Source organism: Mustela putorius, unplaced genomic scaffold (assembly GCF_011764305.1).
Source record: "Mustela putorius furo isolate JIRA1106 unplaced genomic scaffold, ASM1176430v1.1 tig00000056_pilon_pilon_pilon, whole genome shotgun sequence".
Taxonomy (NCBI): domain Eukaryota; kingdom Metazoa; phylum Chordata; class Mammalia; order Carnivora; family Mustelidae; genus Mustela; species Mustela putorius.
The window spans coordinates 4,494,297-4,514,588 of record NW_025421263.1 but is presented as its reverse complement, the minus strand read 5'-3'; the positions used below and the strand labels follow the sequence as shown (position 1 = coordinate 4,514,588).

Genomic DNA, 20,292 nt, shown 5'->3' with positions numbered 1-20,292 from the left:
CATCTTTTTACACATTTAAGGGCGATCTGTTATCTGCCTATTTTATCCATTTTTCTTGAGTAGATGGTACTTCTTTTAAAGAGTTTTGAGGGAGAGAGAGCTCAAGTGAAGAGAGAGGGACAAGCAGACTCTGGGCGCACAGCCCAACATGGGGCTAGACCCCACAACCTTGAGCTCATGACCTGAGCAGAAATCAATTCATATGCTTAACCAACTGAGCCACCTAGGCGCCCGTTGAGTGGATGGTCTTTTATTGATATTTTAAAATTTTAGAATTTAGCCTTTTGGAAAAATAACTTGCGATTCTTGTTCATCTTTTTCCTTTGACATATGTACTTTCTTGCCGTGCATGTTCTTTTTAAATTACTTAACAACCTTTTCTATAATGGCTACAAGATGTTAAGTCATAGTTAGAGAACTCTTTTCCACTGTAACACTATAAAAGATTTAAACTAGAGAAATAAGGTTAAGCTTTCTGCATAGTCTTCTGATTTGTTTAGAAGGGATTTTATGCAAAATAGATCATCGCTCCATAATAGGACTACTCCACATCTCAGCCATGGTCCCTTGCATAAAGTTGCACAGAGAATCTGATAAAGGACTGTCTTAAGAATTGTTTCCCTGACCCGTGAGCTGTATCAAATAGCTAAGAGGCTTTTATCCATAATAATTTGTGATGAACTAACTAGGGAAGCCCTTATTTGAATCAAAGGCTTTATACAGCCTATAAGAATTAAAGCAACAAGTAATTAGCATCTATGTTCACAAACCAAATGAAATTTCATGTGCAGCATGAACAAAATTAATTGCTCATCTATAATATATAAATGGACAGTGTTTGACATGAATGTACTGATGTTCCAGATTTCTGCCTGAAGGGAGAGGAGATGAAAGACTTGTACAAATAGTATATGATTTATATAATTATATCCAAATAATATCAACTACCATTTGAGTGCCTTCTACTTGACAGGTGTTTTTAACATTAGAAGGTGTGTATTGCCATTTTACAAATGTTAAAGTATGACCCAGACAGATCAAAAAACTGTCTCCAAGTTCAAAGAACTGGAATTGGAAGGGGAGGTGAACCATGAGAGACTATGGACTCTGAAAAACAATCTGAGGGTTTTAAAGGGGTGAGGGGTGGGAGGTTGGGGGAACCAGGTTGTAGGTATTAGAGAGGGCACGGATTGCATGGAGCACTGGGTGTGGTACAAAAACAATGAACGCTGTTACGCTGAAAAAAATAAATTAAAAAAAAAAAAAAAGAACTGTTACCTGGCAGAAGTGGTAATCTAATATGATAACCAAGGCTTACATATTTTCCATCATATTAGTGTGTGTGGCTGGTAAGCTCTCTCAATGTGGGTTTGTTTGTTTAATGAAAATGCTTGGGAACTTGTAACTGTGATTATTTGGGCCATTACAAACACTCCTATGAAAAACTATATTAATATGTTTTCTTTTGGTTTGGAAACAGAGTCACCTCCATATCCCCAGGTTATTAGCACAGTAGCTGACTAAATAAACACTCTATGTGTTTGCCAAAAGAGTGATATGAACCTGTAAGTCATGGTATTTAAACTGCAAAAGCTATACAATCTATGTCAGGAAAAAAAATTAATTTTGGTTTAGTATAATATCTATGCTCATTTAAATTAGAAAATCTAAGGCTGTAACCTGGAAAATTAAATACTGCATATGGTTATATGGAATGAGCATTCCATAGAGGGTGAAAAAAAATGAGACTACAGTTGACCCTTGAACAACAAACATGGGGCTCAGGGGCACCAACTGCCCCATCTCAATCCCCATGTAGGCAAAAATCCACATTTAACCTTAGACTCCCCCAAAACTTAACTACTCAGAGTCTGTTGATCTGAAACCTTACCAGTGACATAAACATTCTATTAACACATATTTTGTATGTTATATGTATTATATACTGTATTCTTACATTAAAGCTAGGGAAAAGAACACATTATTAATAAAATCATAGGGAAATATATTACAGTACTGTACGGAATCCTTGTATAAGTGATTCCACCCAGTTGTTCAAGGGTCAACTGTAATTTACTCTCCATTTAACTTCTGCTAGAAACTTAAGCTAGAAGAAATATTTGCAACCATTTCATATTCTATGTATGGAAATCCCATGTTCTATGCTCCTACATAATGAGTTAATCAACAAAGTTAATGTCTGGTATCTAAGGCTGGAAAAATTTTTGTCCCTGATTATTATGTAAATCATCATTAGTTACCAAACCATTAAACAGCCAAAATGAAAGGATTCACTAAGTATTCATAAGTAAAAGAAGAAAACTTCATTGGGTTCACCAATAAATTATTTCTATTGGCTCCTGAAAAGGATTTTGGTTACTATGTTTCACAAAACAAACACTTTTTTTGGTCTGCAATATCCTTTGCTTTGGTCCCATAAAGTCACTTAGCCCATGAAAAGGTCAAGATGATTGTGAGAGCTAACTTTTTTGTGTATACTAATAAACAAAAATAAAACACATACATATTAGAAGCATCACATATTTAATGTCAAAGAATTTGAATTCACGTACAAAAATTAAACAACACATGATTTCAACATTAAAAAACCATAACACTTATTAGTCAAACAACTATACAGTGAATATCAAAAACACAAAAGAAGTATAACTATAAAAACCTGAAATACATTAACAGCAAAATTAAAATTTATTTCTATAACAGGTAATTAAGTAAAATATTTATAGTTATTTTCAAGGACCACATTGGTAGACTGCTTTTCCTTTCGTACTGCAAAAGATTTGTATCTTAATTTTTGCCCTTCATTTCTTTCTACATAATAGTTAGTTGCTTCTGGTTATATAACTGTTACAATCTCTAATACAGATAGTGATCCTTGGTAATCAAATGTAGTGTAACCATTGTCTGCAAGTGCTTAAATATTTGTGAAATGCTATTTGGCAAAGCTATTATGCAAAAATTTAACATAAACTATTGGGTTCTACTGCCCACTCAGGAATTAGAAGTATTTAAAATCCCAAAAGTTTAAAAAGAAGAGTAGTTTGCTATACCTTTATCAAGAGAAACTACTGAATAACTTTTTAAACTTAGCATTTTTACAAGTTCTGCAATTGTAGGTTATTCCGAATTATGGTTGATGTTTACTATGTTGAAATAAATATGTATTTATCATTTTAAAACCAAATGTGCAAACCCGATTCTAAAATAAAACAGTATTTTAATTTGCATGCTTTACAAAGAAACTTTCATACTCATGTTTACAGTATCTTCTTCAGAAGAATGAGGCCTGATTGGAGATATACAGTCGCTGTCCAACATGGCTGCCATTAGCAAGTGATATTGTTGGTGACAAGGGATAGCTTGGATAAGAATAAGGCCTTGAAGTATAAGGAAGCACGCTGGGAGTCCCAGAAGAGAAAGTAGCACTAACAGGGGAAAGACTATTTACTGAGCTGCGACGAAAATTGTAGTCTGTAAATAAATACATGAACAATTATGCTGCACATCTTTATGGATACAAATTTAATTCAAAGAGACAAAGCATTAAAACTATAATCACAGTTTGACATAATGTTCTAACATTCAAAATCCTGCTAATACTATTTTGCTGGTAAAGACTGTTTCAACATTCAGAGCATTGCAAATTCTAATGGTTTTTTACTAGAAGTTTCTTTCACTGACGCAAGTTTCTTTCACTGACGCAACTTCTTTCACTGACACAAAACTTCAGAGATCTTACTAGAATGCATTCTTGGATATCTTTTACTTGCGTATCTATTCATTGTTTTGTGGGTTTGATCAGAGAAAAAAGAGAACCTCTGATTTCCCTTGTTCTACAATGCAGCTCCTTTTAAATTTGGTTCTGATGCTAAAGGGTAGTCCATGAAGAAAAGATTAAAAACCAGCGAATTCATATTTGCTTATTTTTTTTTTTGAAACTGTATTTGGCATCAAGCCAGCAGAAACATTCTCCCCTGGGCTGCAAAAACATTTGGTGTAAACTAACTGTCCAATATTTCATTATTTAAATACTAATATAAACTTCTGTATAACTCAATATACCAATTTAACATTAGCGTTCCTACTTGTACCATAAAACAGTAAAATGAATCGTGTTTATAAAATAAACTTCAAGAAACCATTATCAACTTATAGTATAGAAAAATCCAAAAATTAAAACCAAATTATTTTTTAAAAACCAGTTATATTTGAAGTATTACTATTCCACAATAAACATTCATCTTATGCACCAATAATTTCCTGCTTCATTGTTATGTTTTTGTGTGTATATGAATATTAAAGACCAAATTTGTAAATCCTGTACTTTCCAAAAACTCAACTATGTTCTTTAGGGTAGAATAAGCCAAGGGCCTAACAATGACTATAAAATGATTATTTATAAAAGTTATGGTGTTTCTAGGAATGAAAAAAAATGAATTAGGTAATCTAATGCACAAGTCAAGTTTTTTCTGTATTTTCCTGGTCTTATAGATGAGGCCTAAAACATATAAGCATTAACTTAATGTTGTCATGGGACTTAATATTTAGCCAACAGGAATGTGATCAACTGCAGGAGAATAAGCTCAAGCAACATCAGTAAGGACCTAGTTAAGAAAAAAAAAATGGAAAAAATAAAAATCAGTTAAATATGTTTAATTTCTAACACTATAAAACTCTAACTTGATTAATTTTATAATCTTTTTATTTTTATTAGTGGTACCATAAAAGCAATAAAAGCAGTCTGTTCCAAAAAGACAAATACATTTAAAATATCCAGTTCAAAATATTTTCAGTATTTTGAAGTTGGATAAGGAATTACTTTGATACCATTTGCTTTCCTAATATCCAAAGTAGGGTAAATAGGTATCACAGAATTGTTTTTCTTGAAGGAGGCACTGTGCCTAAATGGTATGGTATTTAGTATTAACAAAAATCTTAGTGCTTCCATAATTCAAATTGTTTAAAAGAATTTCTGATTCTCTCCCCCTAAAGAATATTACACAAATATAGACAATTATTTATTAGACAGGCATCTATGATACAACTTTCTCTTTTAATTTTTAACAATGTGGCCATAGACAATTCGATTTAGAAGAGCAGATCTTTAACTAGTTATACTTCTGTAGGTGGGGAAAATGTAGTTTTCAGAGAAATCACTTTCACTTTGGGTTTACACCCATGCAACAGTTAATGCAGGCTGTTCATTGAAATGTAGATAAGAGACATCTTCAGAGAATGATTTCACAAAGAAAATAGCCAGGCAACTGGCTACTGGCTTAGTACTTAGGTCTGAAAATGGGCATTTTATATAGTCTCCTACTGTAAACCTTTAATTTAAAAATACACTAATTAACTGTTGTCTTCTCAAATTTCTAAGGAAACTAAATTGAAATACAAAATTTGACCTCATTCATACAGGATAAATCAAGAGAAAAAAATTTCCCCCGAATACTATGAAAATTAGGAAATGAAAAGCTTCACTGTTCATAAGATTTTATAAGCATTTCAAAAGTAAATTTTATTACAAGAATCTAAATATATTCAGAAAAAATCTGGGTAATCAGAAAATACAATACATATCAAACTTAAGATAGTAACTACTGACATAAACCTAGATGAATCGTGTTTTCCTTAGATCTAACATATAATATATATCACAGAAAATAAAAATCAGGAAGCATCACTGATTTTTATGAAATAAATTAGGTCAGTCAGAATTCCTAGCATATACTTACTTGCCCACCCCTGGTTTTTCTTCCCAATGAATATTCTTAACTCTTCAATCCCACTGTTTCTGTCTCAAGACTTGGATCTGTCCTCCCCTTTTCCCTTCTTAAGGGAATGACAGAGCCAATTTCAGAATTTAAGTTTTACACTAAGAATTATTCAACTGTCTTAATACTTTCTAAATTGAGGTACAAATTTATATACAGTGAAATGCATATATCCTATGTGCCCATTTCAGTGAGTTCTGATAACTATAAACCTATGCAACAAGATATAAAATATACCCATCAATCCAGAAGTTCCTTGTGTTCCTTTCCAGTTAATAGCCCTTCTGCAGGAGGCAACCACTTTCTGATTTCTCACTATAGCTTAGATTTGTCTTAGACTTCATACAAAATGTATTTTTTAAAATATCTTAAGCCTAGCTTCTTTCTCTCAATATAATTTCTAAGATTCACTATGCTGTGTATGTCACTTTTTATTATTCAGCAGTATTCTATTGTATGTATACACTATAACATTTTTTATCCATTTACCTGCTGACAGATAAATATTTGTTTCTAAATTTCAACTATTATGAACAAAGCTGTTATGAATATTCTCATATGAGTCTTTTTGTGGATATATGTTTTCATTTCTTTTGGGTAAATAACTAGGAGTGGAACTGCTGGGTCTTTGGACAGACAGATACTGCTCAGCAGTTCTCCAATGTGACCATTTTACATTCATACCAGTAAAATACAAAAGCTCTGTTCCATGTCCTCACCAACATTTAGTATTGCCAGTGTTTTGAATCATAACTATCCCAGTATGTGAAATGGAATCTCATTTTGGTTTTAATTTGGATTTCCCTCATGACTAATCCCTCATAACTAATTATGTGTTTAGTTGCCCATCTGAACATGTTCTTTAGTAAAGTATGTATTCAAGCCTTTTGATCTATTGTTATTTGTTTGACTTTTTATTGTTTATAATAAAAATTTTTAGCTAATCAAATTCTCTAATTCAAAATCATAAACCAGGAATAGGTTGGTCCTCAGAAGTCTCTGAAATTCTAACCACCTTTCACTGAAGAGTGACACAGACCAAAGATGGTTGATTAAGTGACTGTTGGCTACTCCCACAGTTAAATGAAGAAAAAAGAGTTAAAAATTAGGTCTCCTAATTCCTAGGAAAGTATTATTTCTACTTGACCAGCTTTTTCACTCTGTATATCTTCTCAAAACTGGGCTGGGGAAAGTGTTTGTTAGAGGTTGTCTAATAAGAGGTTGTTAGAGGGTAGAAATACAGTAAATAGTGCTCTCAGCTATCTGGCTGCTGCTTGCACCCACTCACCCCCACATTTCCCATTCAAACCACGCAGCTCTGCATTCCCGTTTTATATGCTAAATGTTATCTAAGAATCTCATTTGAAGAAAAGGCCCTTTGCAAAAATAAATAAATGGAGTTTGCTCTAATGTAATGATTAGAGATAGCATTTTGAGCAAATTGCCTACAATTTCATATTTATATCTGGAAAGAATACACTTCCATAGAGTAACTTTGATCTATACTGGAAACAGGCTTAACCTTAAGTGCCTATTCTAATCAAGCAGTAATGGCTAAAAGGACCCCCAATTCCCAACCATATGGAAGCTGTGGCTATATTGAGCAAGAAAGTGAATAGGCAGTAACTGCTGTGCCACTGACCTGGGAGCAAGTGCAGAGACTGGCAGCACTTTCACCACCATTCTTCCAGTTCCACTTTTGTGTTAATTCAGTCTACTACCTTTCTCTGACCAACACAAGAGATAAACCACCACCAAGATGCTTCTCAGTGAAAATTTAAGCAACGGATGTACACGCTGCTTTACTCTATTTGTCTCATTTGTTTGTTTCTAATTCTCTTACACATCTTGACCAAACACCATGGATTCTCAAACTGCTTCTCTGCTTCATATAAAAGAGGGAGGAAACCCTTAATGGAGACCTTACACTGAATTTGCTCCAAGTGTCTTCCTACACTTTTTTAGCTATCTGTTTCTTCTGATTTGTTTCTGACCATACTCTTTAACTTTCCATTAAGTAAGTACATTCTTCATAATTCTTCTCCTTGTTAACTATTTTTCTTCTTCTCCTTAACTATTTAAGTTCTACCTTCAAATCCACTCCCTTTTTGATGTACCTTTTTTAAGTATAATTCAAGTGGTTTTTAATAGATTTACAAAGTTATGTAACCAGAAACACGACCCAGAATATTTTCATCACCCTAAACAGAAACTCTGAACCATTTAGCAGTCACTCCTTTCTTTCCTCTCCCCCAGCTCCAGCAACCACTAATTTTTCTGTTTCTATTGATTTGCCTGTTCTAGATTTTTAATAAAAATGGAAGGGGGTGCCTGGGTGGCTCAGTGGGTTAAAGTCTCTGCTTTTGGCTCAGATCACGATCTCAGGGTCCTGGGATCAAGCCCCGCATTGGGCTCTCTGCTCAGCGGGGAGCCTGCTTCCTCCTCTCTCTCTGCCTGCCTCTCTGCCTACTTGTGATTCTCTCTCTCTGTCAAATAAATAAAATCTTTAAAAAAAAATGGAATCATACAATTTATGTTGTCTTTTTAAACTACCTCCTTAGCATTTGTTTCCAAGGTTCACCCATGTTGTAGTATATATCAGAACTTCATTCCTCTTTGGATTCCTTGCATGAATATACCACATTTTGTTTATCTACTCATCAGTCAATGGATATTTAGGTTGTTTCTCTCTGTTGGCTATTAAGAATAATGCTGCTAAGGAATAATGTGTACAAAATTTCATGTGGATATATGCTTTCGATTCTCTGAAGTAAATAACTAGAAATCAACTTGCTGGATCATAAGGTAATTTTATGTTTAACTTTAGAGGCAACTATACTGTTTTCTAAGATAGCTATACTGTTTTACCCTCCTAAAAGCAGTGTATGAGAATGAAGCACCTGATATTTTGATCTATGAAACACATTTCCCATACCCTTAATACATATCCCATAACTTTAATACATACTTTAAGTACTTCTTTTGATTTCTATAGGAAATTTACTAAATTTTTTGAAAAAATTTTTATTTCACCATTTTATTATTTCAATTTCTAAAATTCAAAGAGGCCATAACTGAAACAACTCAGTAACTTTCTTTCACTAAACTTCACCTGCCTATTAACAAGTTAACATGTTAACACAGCACTGTATATATGCAGAACACAAAACATGGCTGGATTCAAAGAGAGATTTAAAAAATCTCTATTACAGTGTAAATGACATTTATCAATTATTTTGTCCTTTCCATCCTAGGAAAGAATTATCAAGAACTAACTGTAAAACAGAAGAGGAAATTTTCAAAATTACTACTTATTAAATAACTTATAACTTACGACATATTTAAAAATTATTAACAAGAATTTTTAAGTAATATTTTTGGCTAGAACACTTTAGTTATTATCAAATTTACTGGCATTTTTATCTAGTTTACTTTCCCTATTACAATTAAATATTGACCAAAACAAGGTATTTTTAACCTTTACTTAATTTTTGCTATAGGCAACTGACAGAAAAGAGCAAGAAGTAGACACGACCAATGTTTTTTTCTAAGACTAGGCTCATATAATAGCTTAGGTAAGTTTTTATGTTTTAGATGATTTTTAGGAGGCTTTCAGTATGATAATCCTAGTAATGGTGGCTGTATAAGTATGAGAGTTATTATCTCTAACTTCTTTATCTTATAAAGTTCTAGTTGGTTAGTTCTCTGTTTTTCAGATTCAGTTTTGGGGAAAAAATCATCTGTTTTTGTTTTTAATTGTTTTTTAAATTTACAATTTATTTCTTATTTAATTTTGAGTGATTTGTTTCAAATTCTTGCTGTGAAACTTTGACAGTATATATCAATTTTTATAAACATAATTGTCAGATACCTGTACTCGTATTTTTAAGATATTACTACTATTTCATCCTAAATTACCTAAAGATTGTTATTTAAGCTTTCAAAAAACAAAGGTTTGAAATTCTAGAAAAAGCAAACTAATCTATAGTAACAGCAATCAGATCAGTGGTTGCCTGGAAAAGAAGACAAAGGAACAGGTTACTGTAGGAGTGGCAAAATGTTTTCCTGACTGTGATATCATTTCACAGATATATACATAAATCAAAACTGACCAAAGTGTACTACCCTTTAAATGTGCACTTTATTGTATTTGTTATACTTTTTTAAGGTTATAAACAAAACCCAAGTGTTTCTTTCAGTTAGTTTCAGTGTTTCCCAACGTATATCACTGTACAATTGAAGTACTCAAAACAAGAATCCCTAAGCCAAATAAAATACTGAAAAAATTTTAGTAAAACTGGATTTAACACTTACACAGTTTGCTACTGCAGTGATTTTTTATACACTAATAAGCATTATGATTTTTCCTAAGGCAGTATGTAGTACACACCATTCCCCAAACTCTCGTTTGACCTTAGAAACTGTTATTTAACTGAATAAACATTAAAAACCCTTTGGGAAGAAATTTTAATAGAGCTAGTATGTAATGGCAAACATTAAAAATAAAACAAATATTCTTGAACTATGTTAAACACAGTGATTACAAATTCAAATGCCCTCAGAGGCTCAGCTGTAACAAAAAAATGAAAAAAGAACTCAAAGAGGACCAAATGTAAAACAGGTGTCGAGCTATTTGTACTGAAATTAAATCAAACTGATTTCCTTTCAAAAAACCAAAGAGACCAAACAAACCACACCTAGAGTTTCCAGTCTGTTACATTTGTTTAATAGATTATGTCAAATTCCTTTTCAAGACAGTTCCTAAACCATTTGGAAGAGATTAATAGAAAAGCAACCTATATGAGAAAATTATTATCTGAGCGCTACAGTTATCTAGGTTTCAGTATGGCTCAAAAACTACAGCTCACTAGAAAAACTATCTGGGCAAAAGTTAAGAGAGAATAAAAGCCTTAGAAAAGATGGCAACTCTTTTCAAGTCTCATTTCTATCAGTAAAATTAGTCCTCATAATTCAAAATTTGAACTACAGAATCTTGTAAAAGGAATTTCTGTGAATAGCATCCATATTTGAATTTTATGTTAAGATTAAGATATACAAAAATAAAGTCATATGCCTCAAGCATAATAAATACATTTCCTTGTATCTAATGCATGAGTTCTATTAATGAGTTAATTATTGAGTACTTAATAAGTGCCAAAACTACCTATACACAACATCAGCACTATTTAAACCTTATAAAAGCCTTGCAAAACAAATACTATTATTTTCCTCTTCAACAAGGAAATTGAGGCACAGAAAGATGAAAGTTAATTTACTTAAGAACACAGAACTAGTACATGGATTCTACCCAGGGAACCACAACATCTCTTTGCCTCAACATGTGAAAAGGAAGCTGAATGAAAGTAATCTTTATTTAAACTATAAACTACCTTTAATATCCTACTAAAACCTATCCTTTCAGCACCATGTTGGAAAAACTAAAGCATGAATCCTAGTAAGTAACTTTTATTCTAAGTTGCATCAACAATAATTGTTGTTTTATTAGTTAAAAAAAATAGATAAAAATTTTTCAGATAAACTTGAGAAATGCTGAAAATCTACATATAATACACTCACTCCAACAACATCTACATTAAAATACTGTTTACCACATGTAGTGGTTCAAAACATACACTAGGTATGTTATAAGCTTTGAGAAGAACCTGAAATATGGAAACCAGTTAACTTTTTAAAACTTTCCTTAACAAATCTATAATTAATAAAGCTATTATAACCAAATATTTCACAAGCTTTTTTAGACAATTTTAAATTCTCTTCTTATAACCATAAGAATAATTTATAACTGGCTTTCTGAAAACTAAATATATCACTTAATATTCCTAAAAGACTTTTTCTTACCTGTTTATTTTCTCCAAATTCTTCTACATAGGTCCAGGCTGAAGAGATTATGTTCCCTGTCTGTAATCAGTGAAGACAGAAAAGAATTGAGTCTTTAGATTGATGTTATCCCTAATCTTGGAAGTGCATGGAATCCTTGATAACTTTAGTTAAAAACTCAATCAGTAAGTAGGAAAATAAACTTAAAGAACAAACAAACAAGGGACAAATAATTATCATTTCCGAATCTCTGCAAAGATGAAAAAAGAAAACAGTATTCTGATATATAAATGAAAAGTATGAGTTAATACATAATCCAAAAATGTTTCTCTATATAAATTAAGTCTTTATTAATTGGTTTTTCCAAAAAGTACTAATAAAATAAAGGACTTTAAAAACAAATAAGATTGCCCAATTTCTGATAAGAAGATAGCCCAAAGAATCTTAAAGGAATTTGAAAAATGTCAGTATCTTTTCTGTCATAAAAAGAGATAGATGGGGGCGCCTGGGTGGCTCAGTGGGTTAAGCCGCTGCCTTCGGCTCAGGTCATGATCTCAGGGTCCTGGGATCGAGCCCCACATCTGGCTCTCTGCTCAGCAGTGAGCCTGCTTCCCCCTCTCTCTGCCTGCCTCTCTGCCTACTTGTGATCTCTCTCTCTCTCTCTGTCAAATAAATAAATAAAATTAAAAAAAAAAAAAAAAAGAGATAGATGGCCAAAATAATACTAAGCTTAAAAAAAGTTTTTCTTATTAACAGCTAAACTTTATATACTTGAAACATAATATAACCATATATAGTACAACTTTGGATATCCATACATTTTAGTGGTTATCTCTTTATATCCCTTAAAGCATTCTGGTCAGGATGTACATCCAACCATATGCTAAGATATTGTGCAAAAAAAAAATATGAACAAATTAAAATGTTTGATGATCCACATAGAACTACAGATTTTTAAATAGCCATCTTAAAGATTATAACTCAGTAGAAAAAAAGTGAAAATATTTTATTATTTACATGATGAACTTAGGTAACTACCATCAACCCTTCTAGTAAGAGTTTAAAAAATGCAGGTAATTATTAAAAAGCAAAAGGATTTATCAAAAAGCACTGAGAAGGACCAAGGAAGACAGTGAAGAATTATGGGGCTGTGATCTTGGATAAGAAGGAAACCCAACATAGTTTGCACACCTTTTGGAGATGTGTTTTCCCCTAGAAGGACTGGTCATCTCTGAAGAGGGATCTGATAGCCAATGGAAGATAACAAGAGACAAACAAATTTCTGAGGATAAAAGGACAAAATTAGAGCTGTGGAGCTAGTGATAGCTAGGAGCCTGAATAAAACTGAACTTTTTAAGAGAAGACCAACTTTAAGAGAGAGTAAACTCAACTTCAACTTTTCCTGATCCCTGCCTGGATTAATAAGGCAATCTGGGATTGCCAGTACCTTGGTCATCTTTCTGAAGCAATATAAATCTTCTCTAAATAAACGTAAGTGCATGCTAGCTTTCAAACTATCCCTATACTTTTCATAGACAATATATGACATTCGATCAAAAATAGTCAGTCACAGAAAGATAAAACAATGTGACCTAAAACCAACAGAAAAACATTCAACAGTAACTTATCTACAAGGAATTTAGATAAAGTTTTCAGAACTGGATATTAAAATAACTATGCCTAATATGCTCAAGGAAATAAAAGACTAAAAATTCTGAAGGGAAAATGTAAATCATAAGTCAAATGAAATCCTAGAACTAAATCCAAATAAATGGTTTTATCAGCATGTTACACACATATTTTTGAAAAAATTAATGAACCGAACAAAGGGTCCGAGGTAAGTACACAGACAAAACATACAAAAAAGTGCAAAACATAGAAAAAACATAATAGATAAATGGGATACAGTAAAGAGGTCTAACACAGGTGTAACTGGAGTACTGTATAAAAATGAAGGAAAAAAACAAGACCAAACCAGTATTTGAAAACAAAGTAACTTAGAACTTTCTGTAACAAGTGAATAACATTGATCCACAGATTTTAGACATGGTGAAAAGTCTCAATTAAGATAAAAGCCAAGAAAACAGTACGTAAGCACATCACAGTGACACTTTCAGAAATCACAGATATTGAGAAAATATTAAAACTCCCCGCAGGGGTGAGGTGATTGTTCAAAGGAACAGTAAGTAAATTACAGCTGACTTCTCAACAGAAACAGTGGAAACCAGAAAACAGAGAGTGGAATTATAACTTCAAAGGGCTAGAGGAAAATAACTGCTGATCTTATATATAAGATCTTATATATATATATATATATAAGATCTTATATATAAGATCAGCAGTTATTTTATTTATATATATGTACATATATATATATATATATATATATATATATCCTTTCAAAATGTGGGTGAATCAAAAACATATTCAGGTAAACAAAACTGAAGTAAAGGAAATACAAATGAATGTTCTTTGGGCAGAATATAAAGGAACAAGTATAGAGGAAACTTGGAGATATAAAATAGGAAATGAAGAATAAAGAAAAAGCTAAAAATGTAAATGTAAATGAATACAAATATATATTTAGAAAGAACTATTATAATTAGGTATGCGGGAGCTAAAATATACAAGTTTAAAACATTTGGAAATACCAGGGTGCCTCTGACTCTTGATCTCTGCTCAGGTCTCAGTCGCAGGGTGATGAGTTCGAGCCTCGTATTGGGCTCTATGCTGGGTGTGGAGACTACTTATTAAAAAAAAAAAAAAGATAAAACATATGGTAATACCATGACACTGTAGAAATTGGAAGAAGAAATAAGTTGAAGTGTATAAAGGTTCTTGCACTGTCTGGAATGTGATAAAAGCATTAATATTAGACTTTAATAGGTTAAGAATCCAAGTTGGAATCAACAGGGTAATTACTACAAGAACAGTAAAGACTCTACAGCTAATACAGCTGAAAAAAGAGAAAAGGGCAAAGTAATTATCTATCTAAAGCAGGTAAGAAAAAGAGAATAGGGCAATAGAACAAAGAATAGAAAGCAAATGGCAAGATGAAAGATTCTAAGCAAATCAATAAGAAAATTAAATGCAAGTTAACCAAACACTCAAAGAACAGACTTTCAACAAAAACATCAACAAAAACAACAACAGAACCTAACTATATACTGCTCTCATCTTATGGCTAAGATACAGTAAAAGTAGAAATTACACAATGGAAAAATATATAATATGCAAACTAACCAAAAGACAGCTTATAAGTAAGTTTAAGTTAACATCAGAAAAGTACAGTACAGCTTAAGGCAGGAAAGCATGATAGAGCTAGAATGACAGTATAATGATAAAAGGTACACTTAGCAGAGAAATATAACAAATTCTGGATTTCTATACACCTAATATATAACCTCAAAATATAAAATGCAAAACCTGAAAGAACCAAAGGAGGAATAAAAATAGACCTATAATCACAGTGGGTGGTTTTTATAACCCTCTCTCAATAAAAGAATGAGCAGACCAAAAAAAAAAAAAAATCATGAAACATAAATTTAAATATGATTAACAAACTTGCCCTGACTTGTATGTCTCAAAAAGATATGCTAAAGTCCAACTACTCATGCCTCTGAATGCGACCTTATTCAGAAATAGAGCCATTGCAAATATAAATTAGTTAAGCTGAGGTCACAGCAGAGTATGATAGAGCCTTAATCTAATATGATTGGTATCCTTCCAGGAGTAGAGAAAACAGAAGATTGCCCTGTGAAGACACAGAAACACAGGGAGAAGACAATTATTACAATAGAGGCAGTGACTAGAATTATCCATCTATAACCCAACAACTCGAGGACTGCTGACTACAGAAGTTAACACAATAAAAATAAATCAATACATAATAAAAATAAAAATAAAATACAACAAACTGTGTCACAGTGATCACCATACCTTAGGAGGGGAAATTTGTAGCCTGAATATGTATATATTACAGTAAAAAAAAAAAAAAGGCTGAAAACTCTAAACTAGGATGGCTTCCTTGATGGTATTTCACATATTCAAAAAATATATCATACCAATTATATACAAACTCTTCCACAGAACAAAGAGAAAAAACTTCCTGCTTTTAGGAAGAAAGACATGGGCCAATCTCACTAATAAACAGAGGTCTAAAAATCCAAAAGAAAATATCAAAAGTCTCTTCAATAAACAGTGCTGGGAAAATTGGACAGCTATGTATAGAAAAATGAAACTCAATCATTCTCCTACACTATACATAAAGATAAACTCAAAATGGATAAAAGACATCAATGTGAGGCAGGAATCCATCAGAATCCTAGAAGAGAACATAGACAGTAACTAGAAAGCAACTTCTTTCAAGACATGTATCCAAAGGCAAAGGAAACAAAAGGGAAAATGAACTTTTGGGACTTCATCAAGATAAAAAACTTCTGCACAGCAAAGGAAACAGTCAACAAAACAAAGAGGCAACCCACAGAATGGGAGAAGATACTCACAAATGACACTACAGATAAAGGGCTGACATTCAAGACCTATAAAGAACTCCTCAAACTCAACATCCAAAATACAGATAATCATATCCAAAAATGGGCAGAAGACATGAACAGACACTTCTCCAAAGAAGATATACAAATGGCTAACAGACACAAGAAAAAATGGCTAAAAGACACAAGAAAAAGAAAAAATGGCTAAGAAAATCATTAGCCATCAGGGAAATTAAAATCAAACCCACATTGAGATACCAACCTAACACCAGTTAGAATGGCCAAAATTAACAAGACAGTAAACAACACTAGTTAGAGAGGATGTGGAGAAAGGGGAACCTCTTACACTGTTGGTAGGAATGCAAGTTGATGCAGCCACTTTGGAAAATAGTGTGGAGATTCCTTAAGAAATTAAAAATAAAGCTACCCTATAATCCTGCAATTGCACTACTATTTACTCCAAAGATATAGATGTAGTGAAAAGATGGGCCATATGTACCCCAATGTTCATAGCAGCAATGGCTACAATTGCCGAACTGTGGAAAAAGCCAAGATGCCCTTCAACAGACGAATGGATAAAGAAGATATGTTTCATATATACAATGGAATATTACGCTTTCATCAGAAAGGAGAATACCCAACTTTTGTATCAACATGGATGGGTCTGGAAGAGATTATGCTGAATGAAATAAGTCAAGCAGAAAGAGTCAATTATCATATGGTTTCACTTGCTTGTGGAGCATAAGGAGTAACACAAAGAGCACTGGAAGATGGAGAGGAGAAGTAAGTTGGGGGAACTCAGGAGGGGGAGATGAACCATGAGAAACTGGACTATGAGAAACAAACTGAGGGTTTTGGAGGGGAGGGAGGATAGGTGAGAGGATAGGTGAGCCTGATGGTAGGTATTAAGGAGGGCACATATTGCAAGGAGCAATGGGTGTGGTCCATAAACAATGAATTTTGGAACATTGGAAAAATTAAATTAAATTTAAAAAAAAATAAGGAAAACCAAATTTAGCAATACACAAAAAAGATAATGCATGATGACCAAATTGTATCTATTACAGAAATACAGGACTGATGTCACACTGAAACACCAATGCAAATCACCACATTAAAAGAATAAAAAACAAAAATGATATAATTATCTAACTATATACAAAAAAGCATTTGATAAAATTCATCACCCAAGTCATTCTTGATAAAAACTCTTAGCAAACTAGGAATAGAAGAAAATGCCCTTACTGTGACAAAGTGCTTCTATAATAAAAGCTATGACAAACATCATACCTTAATGGAGAAATAGTGAAAGTTTAAAAGGATGCCTTCTATCATCATTTGTATTCAATGCTGGACAAGCGGTTCTAGCCAGTGCAACAAGGCAAGAGAAAAAAGAAAAGTGTAAGGATAGAAAAGAAGGAAAAAGCTCATTATTTGCAGCTGACATGACTGTGTAGGTAGAAAATTTAAAATAATGGAGGATCAAATCATTAGAATCAGATCATTTTATTTAAAACATAAAAAATAAAATGTACTTATATAAGCAATCAGAAATCAAAATTAAAAGGCACCTTTTATATTAGCACTGAGCAACATTAAATACCTACAAATAAATCTAATAAAAGATGTAGGAGAAATTTATATAGCAGACTACTGAATATTTGGAAAAATTAAAGAAAGCCTAAATAAATGGAAAAATCTATAATATACATGGATCAGAAGTTCCAATAGTATAAAATGTCATTCCTTTGCAAATCGATCAGCATATACAATTCAATTTTAATCAAAGCCCCAGTAGGACTTCTTTTTGGTATAAATTAACAATCTTATTGTAAAATTCATATGGAAACATAAGGGCTGAGAAGAGCCAAGATAATCAAGAAAAAAAATGTAAAGATGTTCTCTATCAAATTAAGACTTTTCAAAGTTATATAATTAAGAAAATGTGGTAAATTAAATTAGATCAATGAAATAATGAACCCAGAATAAGGCAGGTATGTGCACATAGGTATGCATGTGTGTACATACACATACATATTTGATCTATGCTGAAGGTGGCACTTCAGAGTCATGAGAAAAGGGTAGTCTTTTCAATAAATAGTGCTATGTAAATGATTATACATACTGAAGGTAAAATAAAATGAACATGTACTTCAAACCCTCACTAAAAGTAAAAGAAAAAACATTCCCAATTTCTAGGAGAATTATTTCATGATTTTGAGGTAAGCAAAGATTTCTTAAGCAGGACACAACCAAGACTAACTTTAAAAAAACTGATAAATTAAACCATACCAAAATTAAGAACTTCTTTTCGAAGTATACCTTGAATAAGAGTAGAAAGATAAGCCACACAGAAAAAGGTATTTGTAGAAAATATATATCCAACAAGGGGCTTGTATCTTAAGTAATAAAAAAAAAAAAAAAAAAGCAACCCACTACAATAAAGAGACAAGAAACTTAGAACAAGACATTTCATCAATCTTAATGCCCCATAATCCTTTTAAAAGATGTTTGATATCATTAGTAAACAGTGATATAAAAGTTAAAATCTCAAGGAGACAGCAATATATACTAACCAGAATGTTCCAAATTTTCAAAGATTAATAATACCCATGTGTTGGCAGGAATTTGGAATAACCGAAACCCACATGTTGCTTATGAAGTGTAAATTTATATAAACATTTTGAAAAACTGGCATTATTTACTCAAGTTTTAAAAATATGACCCACTTTTACTCCCATGTATTCAACGGGAATGCATGCAAGAATCTTCACAGCATCATTATTCGAACAGCACAAACTGAAAGCACCTCAAATTTCTATCAACAACAGAAACAGCAAATAAATTCTAACATTCTGATGGAATATTACTATCAATGAGAGTGAATGAACCGTACTGCCACATGCAACAACATGGACCAATCTTTATTCATAAACATAATGTTAAAAGAAGCCAGACAAAAGTATATAAAATGCTGTATAAAAACCAAAAACACAGAAGTCAGAAGGATGGTTTGGGAAGAGAGGAGATAATATGTGCATTGGGGTACAAACAAAGGAACTTTCTGAGGTGTTCATATTTTGTTTTCACTGGTAGCTAAACAGATATTTCCTCTGTAGTAATTCACAAAGCTTATAGTTATGATTTGTGGAGTTTTCTGTCTGTATGTAATGTAATAACTTACTAAGTTAAAAAAAAATGGAATTACAACAGCTACTATAGTGATATCCATATATGAGAAACCCATCACTATGATTAAAAAATAAAACTATATTCATAATACAGTTAGCAAAATAAAGTAAAAATGATTCAGAGCAATTCAGAAACTATAATGGTGATTTTCAGTAAAGAATCTAATTGAAACTACTATTAAATACGGAACCAGTTGTCCCTCCATAAGGCCTTCACACACTGCCTGGAGTTTTACAATTAATTATTTGTTAATCTTTAGTAAAGTTAAAGAGGGAAAATGCTGGGATTTAAATTATCAGTCTAAGACAATTATATTTCTGTTAATGTACAGAAGAGATGATGATAATCCTCAAAGGAAAAGTAAAAACCATCAGCAGAATCTCAAGTAAATGTCAAACACAGGGTTACTACTGGTGCTTTGTCATTTGTTAGTTTTGTCATTCATTATTCCTTTTAAAAAGTATTGACTGTTAATAAATTCATTCAGTGAAACTATTTCAAAAGAATTTTTTTTTTTTAGTTTCAGGTATACAACATAATGATTATTCAGTAAGGGATTATTCAATAATCCAGACACGAGGGAAAAGAAAAGGCATGTCAAAAAGTCAAGAATAATAATAGGATACATCAAATTTCAAAGATCAGAAACAGGATCTCGTTTTCTATAAAGCTGAAATCATTAGATACGTTATTTTTAGTCTTCTGTTATGCTGAAGTAAAAGCCAAAAAAAGATAAACTAGGTAAAATTCCTACTAATTAAGGTATTTATTTTCATTATATCCACTAAGACCTATCATTGTAGATATGAACTGTTCTATAAACATGTGATGAAATGTTTTAAAAGTCACTTAAAACTAACTGTACAAGCATACTGTGTATTTTTGAAGATTTCACTGGTTTTCAGTTTGAAGAAGAATTCCATACAAATTTTTAAATAATTAGTATAAAAAATGAAGAACTGTGTTTCAGACTT

General features: G+C 32.1%; 1 protein-coding gene across 5 annotated transcripts in view; it reads right to left on the bottom strand.

Moving 5' to 3' along the window:
* Positions 1–2,518: 2,518 nt before the first annotated feature.
* RBM46 (RNA binding motif protein 46) overlaps positions 2,519–20,292 on the bottom strand; it is a 51,780-nt gene continuing 34,006 nt past the window's right edge. For 3 of the 5 annotated variants that reach the window (XM_004772021.3, XM_004772019.3, XM_013045627.2), the window contains exon 5: positions 2,519–3,492. In XM_004772021.3, the coding sequence (XP_004772078.1) occupies positions 3,293–3,492 (200 nt within the window). In that variant the 3' untranslated portion in view covers positions 2,519–3,292. Of the gene's footprint in view, positions 4,626–11,654; positions 11,715–20,292 lie in introns of all 5 variants that reach the window. The other 2 variants (XM_013045631.2, XM_013045632.2) reach the window with 2 other exon arrangements.